Below are 25,373 nucleotides of genomic sequence, written 5' to 3'. Positions count from 1 at the left end.
TCTCAATAATTTTTCCCCAAACTTCATCAAAGTCTGCCTTCATTTTGTGTACTGCTTTCTGTGGTAAAGGAACTTATTCCTACACTTTCCCTGTTATTTCCACCTCTAGCACCAATTTTTTTTTGTTTAAGTAGTAATGTCAAAAAGGTATCTATGCACTTAAGTGAGTAATAACCGTATTTGTCCAAATGAACAAGCTCCAGTTGATCAGCCAAGAACACACATTCCAGCAGAGGTGTCTAATTCTACATCAGTGGAGGTACACTTTTGAGGAAAGCTCCTGCAACTCACCAAATGTCAGCAGGAATCCGTAGAGCATGCTGAGAACCCAGGAGTACCAGCCCTTGTGTTCCATGTAGAGGAGGCTGTACACGGCGTAACATCCCAGCAGCGGGAAAAGGATCCAGGAGAGGTACCGGAAAGCCATCTGTAAGAGAAAACGAGAAATAGAAACAGTAAAATTGATGCTCTTCTGCCATTGACAGGTATCTGTTGAGAATTTGAGAGAGGAAAAAACATTCCTGCCAGTCAAGACTCCTTCTTTCTCTTTGTAAGATCTGTAAGCCCTCCCTCCCCAAGCAGGCCCGAAACTTACATCATCGTAGACTTTGGTAGACGATTCTATATATGTTGATTTGTCTTTGAACGTTAAGCGTGGGAAGATGCCAGCAATTTTGTTGTCCCGATCCAACTGTTTATTAGCATGAGAAAAAAGAGAAGGGAGAAGTAAGGAGTTGGTTTGCCTGCAACCTCAAGAGGAGAACAAGGAAATCCTACTGTATTGATGTTTGGTGTTAACTAATTGGTATGCTACTGCTTTTAAATGTCTAATGATTTTGTATTGTGTATGCTGAAACTGGTTGTTAACCACTCTGAGTCGCCTAAGGGCTGAGAAGAGCGGTATAGAAATGAAGTAAATAAATAAATACTGCCACTCTCCCCCCGCCCCCAAGCCAGCTAAGAGGAGGAAGGGGACTGAGGAAGAGACTTTAAAAACACCTGTCTCCTGGCTGTTGCTTACTACATCTGCCTGCCACCTCAGGAGGAGGAGGAAATCATGCTGCTTCTCCCACCTCACCCCCGCCCTCAAGCCAGCTAAGAGGAGAAAGAGGACTGGGGAAGAGACTTTAAAAACACCTGTCTCCTAGATGTTGCTTACTACATTTGCCTGCCACCTCAGGAGGAGAAGGAGGAAATCATGCTGCTCCCCCGCCCCCTCAAGCCAGCTAAAAGGAGAAAGGGGACTGAGGAAGAGACTTTAAAAGCATCTGTCTCCTGGCTGTTGCTTACTACATCTGCCTGTCACCACAGGAGGAGAAGGAGGACCCCCCACCCTCAAGCTAGCTGAGAGGAGGAAGGGGACTGAGGAAGAGACTTTAAAAACACCTGTCTCCTGGCTGTTGCTTACTACATTTACCTGCCACCTCAGGAGAAGGAAGAAATCATGCTGCTTCTCCCCACCCCCGCCCTCAAGCCAGCTAAGAGGAGGAAGGGGACTGAGGAAGAGACTTTAAAAACACCTGTCTCCTGGCTGTTGCTTATTATTTCTGTTGTGGTTTTATACTGTATTTAATGTTTTTATGTGCATTAAATAAATAAATAAATAAATTGCTTTGGTGAAATAACCTAACAGGCTCAAAGCATGTGATATGAACTCTTACCCTGACATCCATAACTTTTGTGATCTTCCAAAGATCTATGAGGAGCCCAATGAAGACGCTGACTTGCACCACAAAGTTTGTTTCATTGTCCAGGATGTAGAGGAGGACGACAAGGGACTGAAACACCCCGAAGAATACTGACCGGACTGAGAGTCCCTCTAGAGATTGCCTACTGTTCCAGAACTGAATGTCTATAAAGGAGAAAGAGAAATCAAGGTCCCAATGAAAAAAGTTCAATCCTAGTATTGATCAAGACATAATGACGACTTGTATTAAGCCAACTGCTGAATGGCTCAGTATTTACCAGTGACAGATTAGCATTTAAAGCTACAAGGCAGAGAGGAGCTTGTGTTTTACCCAAGAGGAAGGAAGCAGGCAAGCAAGACTTCTCTGAAAATAATGCACTAGCTGTGTTTTGCTACTGGTCCAGGGCTATTAAAGTCGCTTTACCATCCATTTGTGACACTGATGGAGTACTTCTTCATTCTTTTGCACGCTGCTGGAGAGTTTTATGGCATCGTAAATTAAATTACCATAAGCTGTACCTAAATTTCCTACTTGACAGATGCAACTGTCTCTTGGGCTGCAAAGGTCGACAGCAAGCTAGACAAATGGCTGAAAGCTCACTCCGACCCAGGCTGGCTTTGAACTCATGACCTCTTGGCCAGTAGTGATTTTAATGCAGCTGACTCCCAACCAGCTGCACCACAAGCTGGTCCTTGCCCTTGGTCGGCCCCTCTTCCTTTTTCCTTCCATTTTCCCCAGCATCATTATCTTCTCCAAGCTTTACTGTCTTCTCATTATGTGGCCAGAGTATTTCATCTTTGCCTCTCATATTCTTCCCTCCAGTGAGCAGTCGGGCATTATTTCCTGAAGTATGGACAGGCTGGATCTTTTCAGAATATTCCTACAACACCACAGTTCAACAGTGTCTATCTTCCTTCACTCAGCCTTCCTTATAGTCCAGCTCTTGCATCCATAGGTTAATACGGGGAATACCATTGCTTTAACTATGCGGATCTTCGTTGCCAGTGTTATTTCTCTACACTTCACTATTTTATCAAGATTGGTCATTGCTGTCCTCCCAAGAAGGAAACGTCTTCTGATTTCCTGGCTGCAGTCTGTGCCTGCTATCACACCTAGAAATACAAAGTCTGTCACTGCTCCATGCTTTCTCCCTCTATTTGCCAGTTATCAATCAGTCTGGTTGTCACTATCTTGATATTTATTTTTTTTTTATGTTTAACTGCAACCCAGCTTTTGTACTTTCTTCTTTCACCTTGGTGACAAGGCTCCTCGGCTCCTCCTCGCTTTCAGCCATCAAAGTGGTATCATCTGCATATCTAAGGTTGTTAATGTTTCTTCCAGCAATTTTAACCCCAGCCTAGGATTCTTCAAGCCACGCATGTCGCATGATGTGTTTGTTTTCTGTGTTTATCCTATTGGTTATACTTTGAAAATTTCAGATCTAAACAGTATACGTATTTTCACAAAGGGTCAGAGAAATGAGTAAAAGGATTGGGGGGGGGGGGGAGGAGAAAGGATGGGATGGAAGAAAAAAAGAAATAATATCCTATAGTTTAGAACTTACCATTTTTGAAAGCAAGGAATTCAAAAATACTGTGTACAATGGAAACAACAATGGTCAAAGCCAGCAGGTAGGGATTGGTTTCTAACAAAGCAACCTAAAGGTGAAAAAGAAAGAAATACTAGTGTAAGTGTTGTGCACTTCCAGAAATCCACAAACTGTGAAGGCCTCTTGTCCTAGTTTTGGCTTCTTTTTAGCAATTCCAAAATCTCTATAAGGTTTTTATAGCCATCACAGGCATGAAAAGCAACAACAGAAAACTCAAGCATGCATATGACTTTTGGACTGAAAGACAATGTACCGTATATACTCGAAAATAAGCCGAGTTTTTCAGACCTTTTTATGGGTTGAAAAATCCTCCCTCGACTTATAATGGCGTTAAGCCAGGCAGCAGAGCCTGGAGGCCATTGCTTGCAACATACGAAATACTTCTCTTTCATTTTCCCCTCCCTAAACAGTGTGTTTTCTTTTCTGCTTCTGCTCTAATTCTCCTCCCAGGCTGGAATGTTTTTAAAAGGGAGAGGACGGGGAGAGAAGCCCTTGCAAGTCAGGAATATCCACTGATCTTATGAAAGCAGTGTCCCCTGAAATATTTATTAATATCTCCTACAGATATATAGCCATTTCCCCCTTTTTAATCCCTATGTACCTATATATCTGTATCTATCTATCTATCTATCTATCTATCTATCTATACACATTAATGTTATACATGAATTTTCTACTATGTTTGCAGGTCTTTGCAAATCCTATATACATATAGATATCTAGAGATTTCCATGTACCTGTATATCTGTATCTATATGTATCCATTATTTTTATATATGAATTTCCCCCTCACATGTTTGCAAGTCTCTGCAAATCTTATATATAGATAACGATAAATATATCTGTGTATCTGTGTATGTATGTATATAAAATAATTTTATATGTGAATTTTCCCCTCACATGTTTGATATTGTACTATGCTGATAATATAATATATTGTATGTATATATATCTTGTAAGCCGCTCTGAGTCCCCTTCGGGGTGAGAAGGGCGCCATATAAATGTCATAAATAAATAAATAAGTATCTTACACTCCGTGGAACAAGAATGTCTCTTTGATCCATCTGCTGACCTATGGCAATCCATACATTGATAGGGTTTTCTGACGGATACTCAAGATGGCTTGCCATTGCCTTACTCTAAAAAAGGCAAATGCACCTGGTCTTCCCTGCCTATCTTTAAGGCTTGACCCAGTTGGGCTTCAGCTGCATCTTTGTTGTAATAATAAGGTGAGCTATTTTGAATTCCAACTTTGGGAGAAAACAGAGATAACAAAATAGGTCAAGAAGAAGCCAGGAAGTTTTACGGACACCACCACCTTCCCACTCACCTTTACTGAATCTTGCTCCTCATCTGACTGTTCATATAAATCCTCTCCCAGGAAGTTCCAGGGGGATTTGGTACTCTGGGCAGCATAGAGCTGCCACCGCCAGAGCGAGAGCGGACAGAAGGAGAGGCGGAAGGGCAACTGCTCTACGGTCTCATTGATAGGGAAGTAGTCTTTCTGCAAGTTCCAGTAATCATTGAAGTATAAGATGGGATAGTAGTCACCGCTCACTGCATCAAACTTCACATCTAAAACAGAACAGAGCAAGTGATATATTACAGGTGGTAGAAAACATCAAGCATCACTTGAGGGCCTATTGGTAGAAAACACCTGAATCAATAGGTAAGGAATAAACTACAACCTTGCATTCTGTATTTAGTGGCCAAAGCTACAAAGAGACAATATGGAAACTCAATAAAACTGCTAAGGAAGTCTCAAGGGGAATGATTCTCCCATAGAAGCAAAGTGTTATCAAAGAAGCATGACAAGGTAGCAACTGGTGGTTCTTACATTGGTCCAGAGGTGGAGGAACGCTGCCCTTGACCCACGGCGTGTGGTCATCCACTATGTTGATGGTGAGGTTTGGGTGCCAGTGTGAGATCACTTCTACAGGGCCATAATCTTCAGCTCTCTGCAAGAAAAACACAAGGCCTGAGGCTGCTTCGTTTGGCTGGGCAGGAGGAGAAGGCTGCTGAATTCAAGACTATTTTGAGAGCCACAAAAGAGAGTGGAATCTCATTGTGTTTGCAATGGTTCCCAACCTGAGGTCTCCAGGTGTTTTGGCCTACAACTCCCAGAAATTCCAGCCAGTTTACCAGTTGTTAGGATTTCTGGGAGTTGAAGGCCAAAACATCTGGGGACCCACAGGTTGAGAACCACTGTGTTACAGAAAACAGACTCATGTATGGAGCAATCTGGAGCACTACTCAAGATCTGAACAGATGCTTTTAATCCTTCAAGATCTAAGGTAATTATTCATGATGTATATACTCAGCTTGATCAGTTTATCAGTTTTATCATGTCTTATCATATTACTATTTACTGTATTGTTATAAGTGTCTTATTTTAACTTACTACGTGGAGTGTGATCAGGTCTTGTCAGGCCTTGTTGTTCTGTTTCTTACTGTGATATGGCCTAAGGGCTAATCAATAAAATTACTACCTAAGGTAATTATTCCTAAAGATCTAAGTCTTTAAAAATGATTTAAATCTGGAGCCACCCAAAACTCTCATACGCAACACTCCCACTTTTAGCATGGGAAAGGTTCAAGAATTAGCTATCTTTGGATGGAGATGATCCTTTAGAGCAGGGGTCCTCAAACATTTTAAGTAGAGGGCTGGTTCACGGTCCCTCAGACTGTTGGATGGCCAGACTATATAGTTTGAAAAAACCATGAAAGAATGCCTATGCGCACTGCACACATCCTATTTGTAGTGCAAAAAAAAAAAAACCCATAAAAGGGCAATACAATATTTAAAATCATACAATCTTAGAGTTGGAAGAGACCTCATGGGCCATCCAGTCCAAGCACCTGCCAAGAAGCAGGAAAATCACATTCAAAGCACCCCCGACAGATGGCCATCCATCCTCTGTTTGGAAGCCTCCAAAGAAGGAACCTCCACCACACTTCAGGACAGAAGGTGAATTGAGCGCCTTTCTTCAAGTGGCAGAATCACCCACTTGGACAGAGTTGCCTGACAGAATTGAAAAGCAAATCCATTCTTCACACAGAACCAGGGCAGGCAGCCTCCCCTGAAAGCAGGTACCTTGAGTTACTCCACTGATTTCTTGCTTGTATCAAAGCAAGCATCTTGGCACAGGAATTACTGCTCTACTCATGGCTCAGAAATGTTCACTGATGGATAATTTTAGTACAGATTTTAAATACTACTATCACGTTTTCAAAAGTTTATCATCAGTTTTCATCTCACGTGGATAGTGTGGTTTACAACTCTGATTTTTTAAAGAGCCGAACAGCAGTTGCAAGACGTATTTACACCAGAACCAGCAGTATCACTACTGAGTATTCATATGAAAGCGGACTGGCACAACCTGGGGATCACAACCAGACACAGTGAAGACATCTGTCCTTGCGCTATGTTACTCTGCTGCTGAGGACACATGCCCAGCGTGGAACACATCTCACCATGCTAAAACAGTAGATGTGGCTCTTAATGCAGACACCACATTATCACAGGGTGTCTGCGCCCTACACCACTGGAGAAATTACACTGTTTAGCCGGTATTGCACCACCTGACATCTGCCGGGAAGTAGCAGCCAATAGTGAAAGGACCAAGGAAGTGACATCTCCAGCTCATCCCCTGTTTGGGTATCAGCCAGCACGTCAACGACTTAAATCAAGAAATAGTTTTCTAAGATCTACAGAGAGACTCGCTGGAACACCTAAGCAAGCAAGAGTCCAAAAGTGGCAGGCTCAAACCCAGAACCTCAGTCAATGGCTGATTCCATGAGAGACTCCCCCCGGGCACACAGAAAACTGGGCGACTTGGAAGGTGCTGAACAGACTGCGCTCTGCCACAACGAGATGCAGAGCCAACCTTAAGAAATGGGGCTACAAAGTGGAATCCATGACATGCGAGTGTGGAGAAGAGCAAACCACGGACCACCTGCTGCAATGCAACCTGAGCCCTGCCACATGCACAATGGAGGACCTTCTTGCGGCAACACCAGAGGCACTCCAAGTGGCCAGATACTGGTCAAAGGACATTTAATCAACTACCAAGCTTGCAAACTTTGTGTTTTGCTTGTTTGTTTGTTAAAAATGCAATACAATTGTTTGGTTTGCTCCTGACACGAAAAATATAAATTCATACTTGCAGTGTGTCCTTTTGGGAAGGGAGGCAGAATCTAACCTTCTCCTGACAGAGGGAATGGTTCCATTCCTGCTCAGCAATGTGGCTTGGAACACATTTGGAGATGCTAAGAAAGATGTTCTCTAATTATAGCAAAACCAGAGGCTGCAGGCTCCCAGAAGCAGCCAGCATGCACGACAACAGCCTTTGGCCAGCCTTACGCAACTATGCGCTCAGCATGGCTCTAAGAAGGAGCACAGCTGCAGGTTGGAAGGGTCCTGGTGTTTGCTACATTGCAAATTGCACAGGTGTGACTAGCAAAGCTGGATCTATATGGTGGCAGCGGGGGATGAGTTCACAGAGCTGCCAAGATTTACAGCGACCACTCTATGGAAGAGCTGTGACTTGAATACAAAGGTCTCTCTCACACACACATGCTCACTGAACCATCTCTAACAGCACGGCAGGGAGCCAGAAACAGCCCAGATTTTCTCTTCTCCTTCTCAGAGCAAAGTGCCGCATGGAACGAATTACTCTCGAAGGCAACAACACCATAACAACAATAATATTTACTTGTCCTTTCAGCAATAGAGGGAACATTGCTGCTGACTGTGACTCTCCCCCTTTGAAAAGTTTAATTTATCAACACCACCACCACACTTCTTTTAAAATTAAAATAGAATCAATAGGAGATGGGAATCATGTGATTTTCTAGATCTCTCAGCACTCTGCAACCTGCTACGGCCACCAATGCTGAGGAATGATGGGAGCTGTACCCCAACACTATTTGGAGAATAGGAGTCCCTGGTGGCACAATGGGTTAAACCCTTGTGTCGGCAGGACTATGACCAGCAGGTTCGAATCTGGGGAGAGCAGGTTGACCTCCCTCTGTCAGCTCCAGCTCCCCATGCAGGGATATGAGAGCAGCCTTCCATAAGGATGGGAAAACATCAAAAGATCGGGCAATGTACCCTGGGCAATGTCCCTGCAGACGGCCAATTCTCTCACACCAGAAGCAACTTGCAGTTTTTCAAGTCGCTCCTGACATGAATGAATGAATGAATGAATGAATAGGAGAGTCATGTTATTTGCACCCCTGGCATGGAGAACTATGGTGGAACTCACTCCCCGGGGAAATTAGGTCATCAACATCCCTCCTCTCCTTCAGAAGGAAGCTGAAAACATGGATATGGGACCAGGCCTTTGGGTAATCTGGCAGACTGACAAGGTAATATCGACCAGAATTTGGAAAGGACTATGGTAATGCTGAATGGACTTACGGATTTTAGAACTTGGTGAACGTTGGCCACTAGATTGGCTTTTTAGTTGTTATTGTATTAATTGAATGTTTTAACTATTGTGGTTATTGTTGTTATGTATTTTATCTGTTGAATTGTTAGCATCGAATTGTGCTGGTTGTAAGCCGCCCTGAGTCCCCCCTTGGGGGTTGAGAAGGGCAGGTTCAAAGTGCCCAAAATAATAATAAATAAATCCCCTTTTCACTTTTGTATTAATAGTTTTTTTTAATTTATTGAGAGTATTGTGGTAGACATACTGAGTATGGTTACAAAATAGATAATCATTTTCAAAGAACCTGAACCAATACAGAAAATCACATTTTAAAAACAATGTTCTAACCCAGGGTTCCTCAAACTTTTTAAACAGAGGGCCAGGCCACAGTTCCTCAAACTGTTGGAGGGCCGGATTAAAATGTGAAAAAAACATGAATGAATTCCTATGCACACTGCACATATTTGTAGTGCAAAAACAGCTTAAAAATACAATAACAATTTTAACAAATATAAATGTATTAATATTTCAATGGGAAGTGTGGGCCTGCATTTGGCTGATGAGATAGGGGGGTTGTTGTTGTGTGCTTTCAAGTCGTTACAGACTTAGGTTGATCCTAAGTGAGCGCCGGGTAAATGACCTTGGAGGGCCGCATTCGGCCCCCGGGCCTTAGTTTGAGGTGCCCTATTCTAACCTCTGCTTCCTTCTGAGAACATAAGGATCAGATTGAGTTCATTCAACCCAATATCACACTTTCAAAAATGACCAGCATACATTTCTAGGCGGTGCATGAACATGGCTAACTGCAATACTTTAAGCCCCACTTTCACCCCAAAAAACCACCTGCCTGGTAACTGCCATCACTCTAGCTTTTTATTGCTGTAAGCAAATAGACTGTGGGTTGCTGTGAGTTTTCTGGGCTGTCTGGCCATGTTCCAGAAGCATTCCCTCCTGATGTTTCATAGACAAGTAGGGTTTATATACCTGTGTAATATCCAGGGTGGATGAAAGAACTGTTGTCTGTTTGAGGCAAGTGTTAATGCAGAGCACTTGATGAACAAACCTGGGCACAGCATATTGTTTGCGAACACAGAAAATGCTGTACCAGTCTAACAACTACCATGTTGGACTACACAGAGAAGTCACTGAAATCCACAAGCATGTGGACAATTTCAACAGAAAGAAGGAAACCATGTAAATAACAAAATCTGGCTACTGGTATTAAAAAGCTCTGAAATTAGAAAAGCATATAAAGAGGAATACTCAGAAAACAGAGGAATTCCAGACAGGAGGCAATCAGGGCCAGCTAACACATCCCAACAAAAGATTCCCCCAGGCAGGAAGCAGCCACGTCTTGAAACTGCAAGGCTATTCAATGCTAACCAAGATTATTAACTGCAGCATTCACACTTGCCTCAAACAGACAAAAGTTCTTTCTTCCACCCTGGACATTATACCACAGATATATGAACCCCACTTGCTTAGTTTCTAACACACCTCACAACCTCTGAGGATGCCTGCCATAGATGTGGGTGAAACGTCAGGAGAGAATGCTTCTGGAACATGGCCATACAGCCCAAAAAATTCACAGCAAAACAGTGATTCCATGAAAACCTTTGACAACAAATAGACCGTTTTTCCTTACAGCCCACCATGTTTTAGATTTGCAAACCTACAAATAAAACAGTTTGAGGAACTCCCCAATACTCTCTTGGCCACAGAAAGAAAACATAATGAGTGGAAAGCTTCATTGTATTACAGAGCATGAAACCCAAAAGGAAAGGACTGAAACTGTTCTGCAACATGAAGTACAGTGATTGTTGGCCACTGCTGATTCATGAGGCTCCGCTGCACGAGAGAGAGCCCTGGGCAGAGGGAACTGAATTAGGGAGTGCATAATGGGAAACTGTGCAACTAAGAAGCCTCAATGGCTGCTACTATTGTGAAGGGCACAACCGTGACCTTGGCGGCCAAAGAAGAACAGGAAATACACAAAAGTATATGCCACAAGAAGGAATAGTTACTTTTATCATTTCAGGATCTGCTTCTGTCTCCCCTGTTAGCAGATTCTTCGTTTTCTGGAACCTCCTGCGTTTGTATTTATTTATCACTGCAATGAAGAAATGGAGAAGGGAAGGGGTGAGGGGAGAAATGGAAGGTAAGCATACATAAAACACTACGGTACTATGCAAAGAAAAACAGAAAGGCAAAGCCTAAACAACAGAATTTTCAGACTGCAAGCACATTTTTTTTGCAATTTAGTTCTTAAGAAAATCTTTGTGACTGATGCAGCAAGCTAATCCCTTAAAGACTATGTAAAGACCTTATATTGCTCAATGGGAGAAATATTGGATCTTGGCATCCTGGCTTTCCTACAAAATAGTCATGTGTAGAGAGAGAGAGAGAGAGAGAGAAAGAGAGAGAGAGAGAGAAAGCTGTGCAGTGCTGTGATACAACACACTGTTGGGAAATTGAAAATCCTGATGGAGGGAGGCTTACTTCGTGATGTGTGGACTGTGGCGAGTCGCCTGTAGAGGTTCTTCTGTTTTGGATCGGGATGGAACCCGCTCTTTGTAAAGTACACGTGGATGTAAATGGAACCATTATGTTGAACACTCTGAAATCACATAGACAAGAACACATATATATGTCACAAGGCGATCACAGGCATCATCCAAACTGTTAGCAGGATATCGTAATAAGCAGTAACATTTAAAGCTATCAAAGTTGGTAGTCATCACTGTATCTTACAGCAATAAATTCCACAGTTGTTGTTTTTTGTCGTGTCAGGAGCGACTTGAGAAACTGCAAATCACTTCTGGTGTGAGAGAATTGGCCGTCTGCAAGGACTTTGACCAGGGGACGCCCGGATGATTTGACGTTTTTATCATCCTTGTGGGAGGCTTCTCTCATGTCCCAGCAGGAGGAGCTGGAGCTGATAGAGGGAGCTCATCCGCCTCTCCCCAGATTCGAACCTGCGACTTGTCGGTCTTCAGTCCTGCCAGCACAGGGGTTTAACCCACTGCGCCACCAGGGGCTCCACAGTTTAACTGTATTTATTTATTTACTATTTTTATACTCCGCCCTCTCTCACTCCAAAGGGGACTCAGGGCGGCTTACAAGTTATATGTACATACAATATATTATATTACTAGCTTGGGTACCCAGCGGTGCTCAGGTTATTTGAAAGAGTCATTGTTTGTTTTGGGGTGTTAGGTAATATAATTCAGTTAATTAGTAACACTATTTATTAGGAAAAAGCCTGTCTTTGATTTCATTTTTTATAAATGCTCCCATTAGAAAATACATAATGATGTGGGTGAACTACAATTCCCAGAATGGTGGGTCAATCCTCCTCAAACCAGGCTTGTATGCACAGTTGGCCTTGTTGGGTGTGTGTGTGCCAAGTTTGGTCCAGCTCTGTCATCGGCTGGGTTCAATGCCCTCTAGATAAGAGTGAACTACAACTCCCATATGCCAAGGGCAGTCACCCCCAAATCCTGCCATTATTTACAGTTGGCCATGTTGGGTCTGTGTGCCAAGTTTGGTCCAGATCTGTCATCGGCTGGGTTGAGTGCTCTTGGGATATAGGTGAACTACACCTCCCAAAATGAAGGTCATTTCCCCCAAACCCATGCAGTATGTTCACTTGGTCATGGTGCTTCTGTGAGCCAAGTTTGGTCCCAGTCCATTGTTGGACCCCCTGTCCAGTCTATTCAGTTGCTGATCAACTCCTGTGTTTGCTATGTGCCATAGGAAAGGGTAGGGAAGGGTTAAGGGAGAGGCACTGGGTGGGGTAATGCAAATTCCACACAAGGAACCCTGAGATGCCTGCTTGTGGTGGAGGAAACACATCAAATCTAGGATGAAATTCTCCCTGAATGAAAGCATTCATTGGATGATGGGCAATAATGTTTGGGGAGGGCACTGTCAGCATCTGGGCTACATGTTCATGGTGCTCGCTATACCCTACAATGTCAGTTGAGGGAGTGCCTTTGGAGGGTTCTCAGCACTTGGAACTATAGCCTGTTTGTGGAGGCGGGAGGCTGTCTGTGTAAGTGGATACCTCTGCCACAGACACACATACACATTTTTTACTTTTATTATGTGTATAGATAATAAAAGTGAGCCCCCAGTGGTGCAGTGGGTTAAAGTGCTGAGCTGCTGAGTTTGTTGTCCGAAAGGTCGCAGGTTCAATTCCGGGGAGCGATGTGAGCTTCCACTGTCAGCCCTAGCTTCTGCCAACCTAGCAGTTCGAAAACATTCAAATGTGAGTAGATTAATAGGTACCGCTCCGGCGAGAAGGTAATGGCGCTCCATGCAGTCATGCTGGCCACATGACCTTGGAGGTGTCTACAGACAATGCCAGCTCTTCAGCTTAGAAATGGAGATGAGCACCACACCCCAGAGTCAGACATGACTGGACTTAATGTGGGGACAACCTTTACCTTTACCTATAGATATAGATTAACATAGCACAATGGACTAGACTTTATGTCAGGGGAAACCTTTACCTTTAATTTATTTATTTATTTATTTATTTGTGACATTTATCCCCTCACCCTGAAGGGGATTCAGAGTGGCTTACAAGATATATATACATACAATATATTATATTATTAGCATAGTACAATATCAGTATTATATATTACTATATTGTACTATACTATTATATTGGATTATTAGTAATATTACATGCAGTATAAAATATATAATTATAATAACATATGATTATTATTAGTATTATATTGTATTACATTATAATATTATAAATATTATATGTATATACAATATATTACAATATTAGCATAGCACAGGAGACAAGGTGGAACTGTCCCCTGCCCCCCCCCCCTTCACTCTGGCCCAGAGCAGCAGTTGGTGCTGGGGAGGAGGGGTCCCCAACTGATGACATATGCTGGAGACAAGGTGAAAATATCCCCTGCCCCCCCCCCCCCCCCACACTCTGGCCTAGAGCAGCAGTTGGTGCTGGGAGGAGGGGTTCCCAACTGATGACATATGCAGGAGACAAGATGGAACTGTCCCCTGGTCCCCTCTCTCTACAATCTGGCCCATATTATTAATATTAGTATTATTATATATTAATATATTGCAATATACCACTATAATGCAATACTATTAGTAATATTACATGTAATATATGATACATAATTATTATATTATATTATTATTAGTATTATATTATAATATTATCACTATTATATGTATATACAATATATTATATTATTAGCATAGCACAATATTATATTACATTACATTACATTACATTATATTATTAGCATAGCACAATATTAGCATTATATATTACTATATTGTTGCTGGGGGGAGGAGTTGTGTGAAGCAGTCCTTCCTTTTATCTATCCAGAATTTCCCATCATTCAGCTCCAGGAAAATGAGCAATTATAAAGAGGAAGCAGCTAGTGATGTGAACGGCCCAAATACCTCAGGGATATCTAACTCTGCATAGTGTTCGTAGCACCCATCGGAATTCTCGCCACTGCTCCAATCTCCGTAGACAAGATCCCGTTGCTCCCAAAACAATGCTGAAGTAGCATTGAAATCTGTAAAGTGCTCATGCTCTGATATATAGACATGAAGATCCTGCAGTGAAAAGAACGGTTTTTGTCAGGGGAGGCAACCATACACGGTAGCTAGGGGGAAAACAACATATACCCTGCTCAGCCTTTTCTACTCTTGGACCATCAGGACTGTGTATTTACTGCAAAAATAGAATGTGGTAGCTAGCATAAATGTCAGGTTCCAACCCCCCCAACCCCCCCCCCCCAAACTAATCACAATTTCATTTCAGGCATGGAAGAGAACTCTTTTCATGAATCCTAATATATGCTTGAATGTATGTGCCAGCTGTAATTTCACAAGCCAAGGAAATTGCCGAGTAAAACCTCCCATGGATGAAAATATATAAACTAGGCCCTATAATATACAGTAGTGCTGTAAAATGTCGTATTCCATATAAAATTGTGAAATCAAGGGGGGTTTTTTGGAATATTTTCTAGCTGTGGATGGTTAAATCCCTGGATCCGGAGTGCTGTGTTGCACTCCAAGCCTGGGAACCATCTCTGTACCTAACACACAGTCCAGTCCATAGCAAAGCAGTTTCATTATATATGAAAAGCAATTCAGCAAAAAGTATAACAAACTAAATATCAAGAATAATCCACAGAAATCATAGTACAAGATTAGCATCAAAAACCAGGAATACAAAAGTAGAATAAATCCAAAATTCAGGAACTGTCCTCAAAACTTGGAATCATGAGACATGAACAAAAGGATATATAGAATGTGAAACTAGAAATCCTTTGACTTGACAGTAATTCTATACTCAAATACCAACCTTGTGGACCCATCTGCTGGGCTAGCTAATATAGAGAGAAAGACATGCCTTCTCCCCTGGGAAACTGATAAGGATTTCTTGACTAATAGGCATTTTGACCTTGGTAAATTCTCCTGAGAAGCTCTATGTTGACGGAAAGTAAACCTTCTATCTAACTACTCATTAGTTTGTCCACCTGGACTTTCATTTTCATTCTCTGAGCTCAGATCTGTTCCTGATCTTGCTTCTCTAGTACACTGCTTTTCAGGAATGTGGCCTTCAGACACAGACCACTCATTTTCAGGGCTTAACATCTTTTTCTGGCTCTCCTGCTAACTTGCAGACCCAGAATCCCCAGTGTTCTCAAAATGACTAACAGGCCCAGAATCCCCAGAGAGATGAGTTGCAGGCATAGTCAAAGGCTGAACTACAATAGGCTGTGTGTATCTGCTAAAGTAGTAAAACACGCCAAAATACATTATACAATAAAAGTGCCCAAAGTGTGGCCCAAGTGACGCCCACTGCTGCAGCCCTTGAAGCCTTTTATCCATCCCTTTAAGCACTATTTAAAAAAATCATGCCGTTTTTAGGCTTTTTTTGTCTACACAGAGCTCCCAAGACATCCAAAACAACCCCAAATATATCTATTTTTGTCAGTGTCCTTCTCAAAATGGCAACTAGAAGTGACACTGCATCACTATTGGTTGCAATTTTCCGAAGGACTCTGATAAAGGTATCTGGCAGCACTTTAAAGTTGGAGTGGAGTTGCTTACCCCTTGAATAATATGCAAGGCCATATATAAATTCAGGAATATCTGCTTAGCTTCTGTGATTTCAAAAGCTTGCAAATCTTAATCTTTGCTGGTGATGAATTCAGATTACTCATATTCAGAAAACATATTGGTTCACATAAATCACTCAGGTGAGAGAAATGGTTTGTGCTTTGTCTTTTTTGCAAATCCTGGGCCCTACTGGCTGTTGTCCCTGTCACACTTACCATTAAAGTGTCCTTAGGAAAGAGATTGCGGCTTGGTGCCCTGGGGGCTCCACCAGCGGTGGTTTGATCCTGTGGGGCCGGCCCACGACGGAACCAACTGCTGATGGCCCAGATGATAAAGATCCTGGGTGTTGGGAGCAAAAAAAGTGGATCATTAATGCAAATTAGAGTTATAAAACAACCGTTCCTTCAAGGGAGATTCCAAATCAACTCTAATCAAACAGGGAAGTCTGCGGAAAATAAACTTTCATTGATCCACACCAACTAATACCTTTATCTCTGGTGTGAAGAGAGAAGGAGGAGCTAGATGGGATAGAAGGGAGGTCTCCCTTTATAATGCTCTGGGACTTTCTCCCCGAGTCATTGGTGATCACAGTAATAGGATGGGAGTGTGGGCTGAAAGCAGCTCCTGACGTACTTACTTACTTACTTTCATTTTATTTTATTTACTCAATTTTTACCCCGCCTTTCTCATCCAAGGGGAACTCAAACTGGCTTATAGCCCCGAAAAGAATTCAATGCTTGTAAAAACCAACAATAAACAGTAAAATGTATCCCACAGTTAAAATGATTAACAGTTATTCAATAAAACACATAAAACAGTATACAAATTAAAAACATTTAAGGCGGATAGTTCCATTCATCCGATAATCTTGCTCAAATCCTTAATTCAGACTGTGTCGAAACTCTTAGTAACTTATTCTTCGAACACTTGTGTGAAAAGCCAAGTCTTTAGCTTTTTGCTGAGAGCCATAAGGGATGAGGCCTGCCTGATGTTGCTGGGGAGGGAGTTTCACCACTGAGAAGGCCCTGTCTCTTGTTCCCACCAACCGCAGCTGCAAAGAAGGTGGGACCGAGAGCAGGGCCTCCCCAGACCTTAAAGTTCTAGTAGGCTCATAGGAAGAGATGCCTTCGGGCAGATAAGTTGGATCAGAATCATTTAGGACTTTATAGGTGAAGATCAGCACTTTAAATTGACCTTGGTAGCATATCAGCAGCCAGTGGAGCTGATGCAACAGAGGAGTTGTGTGCTGCCTGTACACCGCTCCACTTAGAAGTTTGGCTGCTGTCCGTTGGACTACTTGAAGCTTCCGGGCCGTCTTCAAAGACAACCCAACATAGAGCACATTGCAGTAGTCTATCTGAGATGTAGCAAAAGCATGGACTACGGTGGCTGTCTGACTTTCCAAGGTGTGGGCACAACAAGTTGTAATTGTGTGAAAACTTCCTTGGACATGGTGTGAAACCTGGGGCTACAGGCTCAATGTTGAATCCAGGATCACTCCCAAGCTGCAAACCTGTATCTCCAGGGGGAATGCAACCCCATTCAACATAGGCTATAACCCTTTACCCTGTTTGGCCCTCTGACTGATCAGAAGTACCTCAGTCTTGTCTGGATTCAATTTAAATTTGTTTGTCTTCATCCAGACTATCACTGCCACCAAGCACCAGTTCAGGACCTGAACAGCCTCCTTAGATGTAGGTGGAAAGGAGTGCGTACAGGTGGCATAGTACTCAAAAAGTCCGGACATCTCCCCTAGTGGCTTTTCAGATTATACCCCCCCCCCCCCCAAATATATCCCTGTGTCAACATGGTTCCTGCTTAGAGAGCTATAATCCTCCAAAAGTAACTGTTTCATAATCTTGTTCTCCAGGTGTGTTGGACTTACATTTAGTTCTGTTAACAGCCTTGTCCCCAGTCCAACATTTTCAGTACCTTTTCAAATTCTTTATCAGCATCACGCAGGTATTGCTGAAGTGTACTCTACTGGCATGAAAGTGTCTGAGGAGAGTCCTTTATATCAATGGAGGCCCTCCATATAAACATGAAACCAGATTTTCATGGAAGCAGAGAGTGGGAAGAGACCGCAAGGTCCATCCAGCCCACCCTATTCTACCTTGTAGAATAACACAATCAAAGTACTTTCAAGTAGATGGCACTTAGTCTCTGTTTACAAACTTCCAAAGAAAAAAGATTTCACCACACTCGGATGCAGCATAGTCCTCTGTCAAAGAGTTCTTCCTAACATTTAAGTGGAATTTTTTTTCCTGCAGTTTGAATCCATTGTTCAGCATCCTAGTCTCTGGAGTACAAGAAAACAAGCTGGCTCCAATCTTCACCACAACATCTTTACAATTATTTAAACAAGTCTATCATGTCTCATCTTAATCCACTCTCCTCCAGGCTAAACATAACCCAGTTCCCTAAGCCGTTCCTCATAAAGCTTGGCTTCCCAGCCTTTGATCATTTTGGTGCCTTCCTCTGGACACCTTCCAGCATGTCAACATCTTTCCTAAACTGTGGTGCTTGCTTGGAGAGCCTTCATGGGGAAAAGGTACTGTCACCTTCAGACAACCCCCTTTCATGCAAGCAAAGTGACAAAGAGAGGATGGGTGGAAGTACACAGAATCCCAATGTTTACCTGAATCTACTGGAGAGGTTTGAGAGGACTGACTCACCATCGTTGGAGCTGTAGTTTATCCTGCAGTCAGAGGCCACACAGACCCCACCGAAGATGCATCTAGAGAACAAACTTGCCCAACATGACAAACTTTAAGCACCAATGGAGTTTCAGGGGATTAACCTGGCATGATGTGAGTTGTAGTTCATCCACAACCATATGCATTTTGTAAAATTTAAAAATGACTTTTTCAAATAACCCAGACAATGCCTGCATTGCCCTGCGTCTGTCCTGATGAAGGGTGGACGACAATTTCTATCAAGTTGAGTCAGGCCCCCAACACTCTCCAGTATGAACAGTTGCTGATCAATTCCTCTGTGTTTGCTGTGTGCCATAGGAAAGAGTAGGAAAGGGTTATGGGAGAGGTAGTGGGTGGAGGCATGCAAATTCCATACCAATGGGCAAAGCTAAGAATCTCATTCCATTTACTGGAGAAAAGGGGAACGAGGTTCTGGGTATGGTATAATACTATTTGGGACATCCATAGGGATATCAAGGTGCTTGTTTATAAAGCTATTGTCCTCTCAACCCTGCTCTATGCCTGCAAAACGTGGACTATCCACAAATGTCACATATAACTCCTGGAACGATTCCATCAGCGTTGCCTCCGAAAAATCCTACAAATGTCTTGGGAAGACAAGTGGACAAATGTCAGTGTGCTGGAAAAAGCAAAGACCACCAGCATTGAAACGATGGTCTTCCGCCATCAACTCTGTTGGACCAGCCAAGTTGCTTGAATGCCTGATCACTGTCTCCCAAAGCAGTTACTCTACTCCGAACTCAAGAATGGAAAACGGAATGTTGAAGGACAGGAAAAGAGATTTAAAGATGGGCTCAAAGCCAACCTTAAAAACTGTGGCATAGATACCAAGAACTGGGAAGCCCTGACCCTTAAGCGCTCTAGCTGGAGGTAAGCTGTGGCCAGCAGTGCTGTAGAATTTGAAGAGGCATAAATGGAGGGCGAAAGAGCTAAACACACATCAAGCCAACCCTGTCCGGGACTGCCTTCCACCTGGAAATTGATGCCCTCACTGCAGGAGAACATGCAGTTCAAGAATAGGGCTCCACAGTCACCTACGTACCCGCCAGGACACTGCACTTGGAGGACAATCTTACTTGGACAACGAGGGATCACCTAAGTAAGTAAACAAAATATAGTACCCAGAGCTGAAGCAAGCTCAAAGGGGTTTTCAAAGTAACAACTTCTCCATTTTAGGTTTACAATAGATTGGGTGGTGAGTGTTTACAATATGTGAGCGGGGAGTGTCTATGTGTGTACCTCAAATAAAAGGTAGACTGGTCATGTGTGTGCATTTCAAATAAAATTGTTAATCCCCTGGAAGCTGAATATGTAGTGCTGCTCCATATTAAATGGAAACAATATTGACAGAGATAAGAATTGAAAATTGTGATACTGTATTGTCCTAGTGCACTACCTCCAATGCTGATGGTTGTCTTCTGTCTCCCAAAAGGATATTGCAAAAGCAGTGTGTCAGTTGAACCGGTGAGCCATTCTTGAAGAACAGTGTTTAATTTTACGAATAAAAAGCTTTTTCAAATAACCTGGGCAACACGGGGTACCCAAGCTAGTAGATATATAAATACAGAGATGTCAAAATGTATTAAATAAACAAATAAATAAAGCAGCTTTGTGTCTCTAAAAAAACTGGGCACTCTCCAATGTTTGTCCCTCTTGCTACTATAAACAACAGCAATTATTTTCATATTTTCTTCAAAAGAACCTAGGATAGTATTGTCTTTTGTTTTTCATCCTTTCATCCATGAAGGTGGTAAGTCTATTCCCAGACTATTGTTTTGGGTAAGACCAGAATTCTCCACTCCAGTCTTTTATAGCAGAAAAGAAAAACACACAGGGACATAAAGGAATACAATTGATTTGAGTTTTCATTGTCTAAAAACTTGGGTAAAGACAAGAACAGAAGCCCACAGTGCAAGTCACAGCTTGGCACCATCTGAAAAGAACCACTTGGTACTCCAGTGTATGCAGTGGTTTTATATATTTGTTTCTAGAGTTGTAGAGTATGCTGGAGGCCTGAGAAACATAAAGCTTTGGTAACCACATTTCTGGATCCTAAGAATCTAACTCAGTGGTTCTCAACTTTCCTAATGCCATGATCCCTTAACACAATTCCTCATGTTGTGGTGACCCCCAAACATAAAATTATTTCAGCTTCTACTTCATAACTGTGATTTTGCTGCTGTTATGTATCTCATATGCTGGATGGATTTTCATTCAATGGACCAAATTTGGCACAAATACCCGATACGCCCAAATTTGAATACTGGTGGGGTTGGAGGTGGATTGATTTTGTTATTGGGGAGTTGTAGCTGCTGGGATTTATAGTTCACCTACAGTCAAAGAGCATTCTGAACCCCACCAATGATAGAAACGGGCCAAACTTCCCACACAGAACCCAATGACCAACAGAAAATACTGTTTTCTGATAGTCTTCGGGAACCTCTGACACCTCCTTGCGACCCCTCCAGGGGTCCCGACTCCCAGGTTGAGAAACGCTGATCTAACTGATATAAGTTAAATCAAATTTTAATTGCATTTTGAGGTGATAAAGGAAGAAAGGCCATATAGCTAAGCAAGACTCCTGCCTTGTGGGAGATGCCCACTGCTGAAGTCTATGTGGGAAAATACAGAGTCAAAAGTATTTGCAACTCATCCCTGGCCTGTGTTGTGAGTATCAGCACTTCTGGCATTGCAAAGACGACTTTCATATTCTCCTTCTACATTAACAGGCTAGCGGGCTTGAAATTATAGCTAAAGATAATCAGCCAACTGGGAAGAATGAAGGCCAGCGCTGTCAGTTTCTGCTGCTTCATGATTCATTGGTGAAATTCACAAACCTATGAGAGCTTAAGAGTGCTGCCTGAGCTACAAATGTGATGAAAAAAATGCCTTGCGCTCTTTAGACAGTGACTGGTATCTTTTAATTTGAATTTCACACTCAGGAGGCAATGTCACCTTCATTCAAGGAGACACAAGCATACACAAGCACATCTGTAGAGGTTACACAATGTTTCACACCGACAGGCATGCATAAACACTTACTTAACTAGCAAAACAGTTTAAAAGCAAGCCAAAGAAATCATCTTTCCTTCACGCTTGGGAAGCACCTCTTGTCCTTGGTAAGAAAGAACTGGTCAACCAGATCATTAGTGTTATTATTATTATTATTATTAACTTTATTTGTACCCCGCTAGCATCTCCCGAAGGACTCGATGCGGCTTACACGGGCCGAAGCCACAAAACACAATACAATAGAAAACATAACACAGCAATAAACAAAGCAAATCAAACAATTAAGCAAAATAACCACAATGACAATACATCAAGACACTATTAAAACTGGTTCGGCCAGCGCAATGGGGTACAGGGTTAAAAGTGCTGAGATGGCAGGAGGAACGTAGGATTAAAAGTGCGGTGTGCAGCAGCATTAGTTGTGCTAAAGTGCATCTAGGACTTGGGATGGGGATTCCTAATCTGCGAAGGCACATCGGAACAGCCAAGTTTTTAGGTTCCTTCTGAAAACTGCCAGAGTAGGGGCCTGACGAAGCTCTTTTGGAAGGGCATTCCAAAGTCGGGGGGCCGCCACAGAGAAGGCCCTGTCCCGCGTCCCCACCAAGCGCGCTTGCGACGTAGGTGGGATAACGAGCAGGGCCTCCCCAGATGACCGGAGCGAGCGTGTGGGTTCGTAGATGGAAATGCGGTCACGCAGGTAGGGTGGTCCCAAACCGTTCAGGGCTTTGTAGGTGAGCACCTGCACCTTGAATTGGGCTCGGAAAATAAATGGCAGCCAGTGGAGCTCCTTGAACAAGAGGGTTGACCTCTCTTGATAATGAGCTCCAGTTAGCATCCTGGCTGCTGCCCGCTGGACCAATTGTAGCTTCCGAGCCGTCTTCAAGGGCAGCCCCACGTAGAGCGCATTGCAGTAATCCATTCTAGAGGTGACCAAGGCGTGGACCACCCCGGCCAGATCAGCCTTCACGAGGTACGGTCGCAGTTGGCGCACAAGTCTCAGTTGTGCAAAGGCCCTCCCGGATACCGCCGACACCTGAGCCTCAAGTGTAAGCGAAGAATCCAAGAGGACTCCCAAACTGCGGACCTGTGGCTTCAGGGGGAGTGTAACCCCGTCCAACACAGGTTGCCACCCTATACCCCGATCCGGTTTACGATCGACCAGGAGGACCTCTGTCTTGTCGGGATTGATCTTCAGCTTGTTCTTCCTCATCCAGATCGACACAGCGGCCAGGCACTCGTCCAGCACCCGAGAAGCCTCCTTGGAATTAGGTGGAAAGGAGTAGTAGAGTTGTGTGTCATCCGCATAGAGATGGCACCCAACTCCAAAACTCCGGATGACCTCTCCCAGCGGTTTCATGTAGATGTTGAAGAGCATGGGCGACAAGATAGATCCTTGCGGGACCCCACAGGTCAAAGGCCAGGGGTCCGAGCAGGCGTCTCCCAGCTTCACCAACTGGGTACGTCCCTCCAGGAAGGACCGGAGCCACGACAGAACCGTGCCCCCAAGGCCCATCCCAGAGAGACGACCCAGGAGGATACCATGATCGATGGTATCGAAAGCCGCTGAGATGTCCAGGAGAACCAACAGGGTCACACTCCCCCTGTCCAGCTCTCTGCGGAGGTCATCCACCAAGGCGACCAAGGCTGTCTCGGTGCCATGACCAGGCCTGAAGCCAGACTGTGCCTGATCTAGGTAGTTGGTATCGTCTAGGAAGCCCTGGAGCTGCGAGGCGACCACCCGCTCCAGCACCTTACCCAAGAAAGGGAGGTTGGAGACTGGCCTGTAGTTATTCAGCACCGTGGAGTCAAGGGAAGCTTTTTTGAGGAGTGGACGAACCACTGCCTGTTTCAAACCAGATGGAAAAATCCCTTGCTCCAACGATGCATTGATAATCAATACAAACCAGTCAACCAACCCCTCCCTGGCTGATTTAATGAGCCAAGATGGGCATGGGTCTAGAGGTGAGGTGGTCGCCCTCACAGCCCCAAGAACCTCCTCTACGGTTTCAGGAAGAACAAGCCTAAAAGAATCCCACAAAATTGGACAAGCAGGTACCTCCGTCACCTCTTCAGGCACTGCGATGGAATTGGAGTCGAGCTCGAGGCGTATCTGGGCGACTTTATCTGCAAAATGGTGTGCGAAATCGCGACACCGAGCTGCGGGGTCGTCAGGGACCTCCTCCACCGCAGGTGGGTGGAGGAGTTCTCCCACGACCCGAAACAGCTCCGATGATCTATTTGCTGCAGATGCTATACGAGCGGTCGTGAATGACTTCCTGGCCGCCCGTATGGCCACGGAGTATGCCTTAAGAGAGGCTCTAGCCCGTGTTCGATCAGATACATCTCGAGATTTCCTCCATTTGCGCTCTAGCCCCCTTCTCGTGTGCTTCATCACAGCCAGCTCCTCGGTGAACCAAGGAGATGGCCTGTCACGACGCAACGAGATGGGGCGTTCGGGTGCGATCATATCTAACGCCCTGGCCATCTCCCCGTTATAGAGAGTTACCAAGGCGTCGATAGAATCGCCAGGCTCCAAGGCAGGAAGAACCCTAAGATTCCTCAGGAATCCATCCGGATCCATCAGTCTCCTAGGGCGGACCATCTTAATTTGTCCTCCACCCCTGCGGAGGTTTAGGGTCGCAGTAAGTCTAAATGTGATCAGATGATGGTCAGACCATGACACTGGAAGGATGTTTTGATCTTCCACTCTGATCAATTCGTCGTCCGCCACAAAGACAAGGTCGAGAGTGTGCCCAGCTTGATGCGTGGGGCCGGATATTATCTGTGACAGTCCTATGGCCGTCATGGTGGCCATAAAGTCCTGAGCTGCGCCAGATAAAGTGGTCTCGGCGTGGATGTTAAAGTCTCCCAGCACCACCAGGCGCTGGGAGACCAAGGCCGAATTAGAGACCACCTCCGCTAACTCAGACAGGGAAGCTGCTGGATCTCGGGGTGGACGATACACCAACAGGAACCCCACACTGTCACGGCTCCCCACCTTCAAGTGGACACATTCAAACCCAGAAGCTTGCGGGACAACGCATCTGGTCACGGCGATGGATTGCCGGAAGACCACTGCGACCCCTCCTCCCCGCCCCCCTTGTCTAGCCTGCTGATGCACTCCAAAACCTGGTGGGCACAGCTGAGAGAGATTTACTCCCCCCAGCTCGTCCAACCAGGTCTCAGTAATGCATGCCAGATCCGCCCTCTCATCCAGGATCAGGTCCTGGATGGCCGCAGTCTTACCATTAACGGATCTGGCATTGATCAGCAGGACCTTTAGACCAAGGGGGCTGCCATGGAGCCTACCACTACCTACCTTCTCCAGGGTCGCAAGGACTCTGTTGCGCTTCTCCCTGGGATGACGGTGACCCGCTATTCTCCTCCCCCACACGACTTGAATGGCACCCCCCTCCTCCGGAACCCTCTCCCCCCCTACATGGCCGGGGTCTGTAACTAGTCAGCTCTCAGAGGAAGGAGTCGGGCTGGGGAATAGTCTCCCTTGGGCGTTGGGGAGGGATGTTTCTGAAGATGAGGTAGATAATGAAACATCAAGGGAGCTGAGTGGACTGAATAAGGGAAGGGTTCTCGAGCGAAGGAGTGTGGCTGGTTGAGTGGGGGCGACCGGGACGGATGGAGTCTCAAAATTATATGAACCAGGAGGGGGGGCCCTAACCGGTGAGCTAGTTGTGGATGCACGGGGACCTGATGGAGAATGGCAAGAAGGAACCCCGGAGGCAAATAAGGGGCGTATCTGAGGGTCCACAACTACCCTCCTAAT

General features: G+C 44.3%; 1 protein-coding gene across 1 annotated transcript in view; it reads right to left on the bottom strand.

The window, feature by feature from the left end:
* LOC132780055 (putative lipid scramblase CLPTM1) overlaps window positions 1-25,373 on the bottom strand; it is a 47,113-nt gene that overhangs the window by 5,073 nt on the left and 16,667 nt on the right. Inside the window, exons 3-12 of the mRNA XM_067460931.1 lie at window positions 16,079-16,202; window positions 14,190-14,348; window positions 11,229-11,346; window positions 10,754-10,839; window positions 5,135-5,255; window positions 4,628-4,872; window positions 3,253-3,346; window positions 1,662-1,852; window positions 596-691; window positions 292-427 (exon numbers count right to left, since the gene is read on the bottom strand). Coding sequence (XP_067317032.1) covers window positions 292-427; window positions 596-691; window positions 1,662-1,852; window positions 3,253-3,346; window positions 4,628-4,872; window positions 5,135-5,255; window positions 10,754-10,839; window positions 11,229-11,346; window positions 14,190-14,348; window positions 16,079-16,202 — 1,370 coding nt within the window. The remainder of the gene's footprint in view (window positions 1-291; window positions 428-595; window positions 692-1,661; window positions 1,853-3,252; window positions 3,347-4,627; window positions 4,873-5,134; window positions 5,256-10,753; window positions 10,840-11,228; window positions 11,347-14,189; window positions 14,349-16,078; window positions 16,203-25,373) is intronic.

This window comes from Anolis sagrei, chromosome X (genome assembly GCF_037176765.1).
Source record: "Anolis sagrei isolate rAnoSag1 chromosome X, rAnoSag1.mat, whole genome shotgun sequence".
NCBI lineage: Eukaryota > Metazoa > Chordata > Lepidosauria > Squamata > Dactyloidae > Anolis > Anolis sagrei.
The sequence above is the reverse complement of the archived record's forward strand: the minus strand, read 5'-3'. Positions and strand labels throughout refer to the sequence as shown.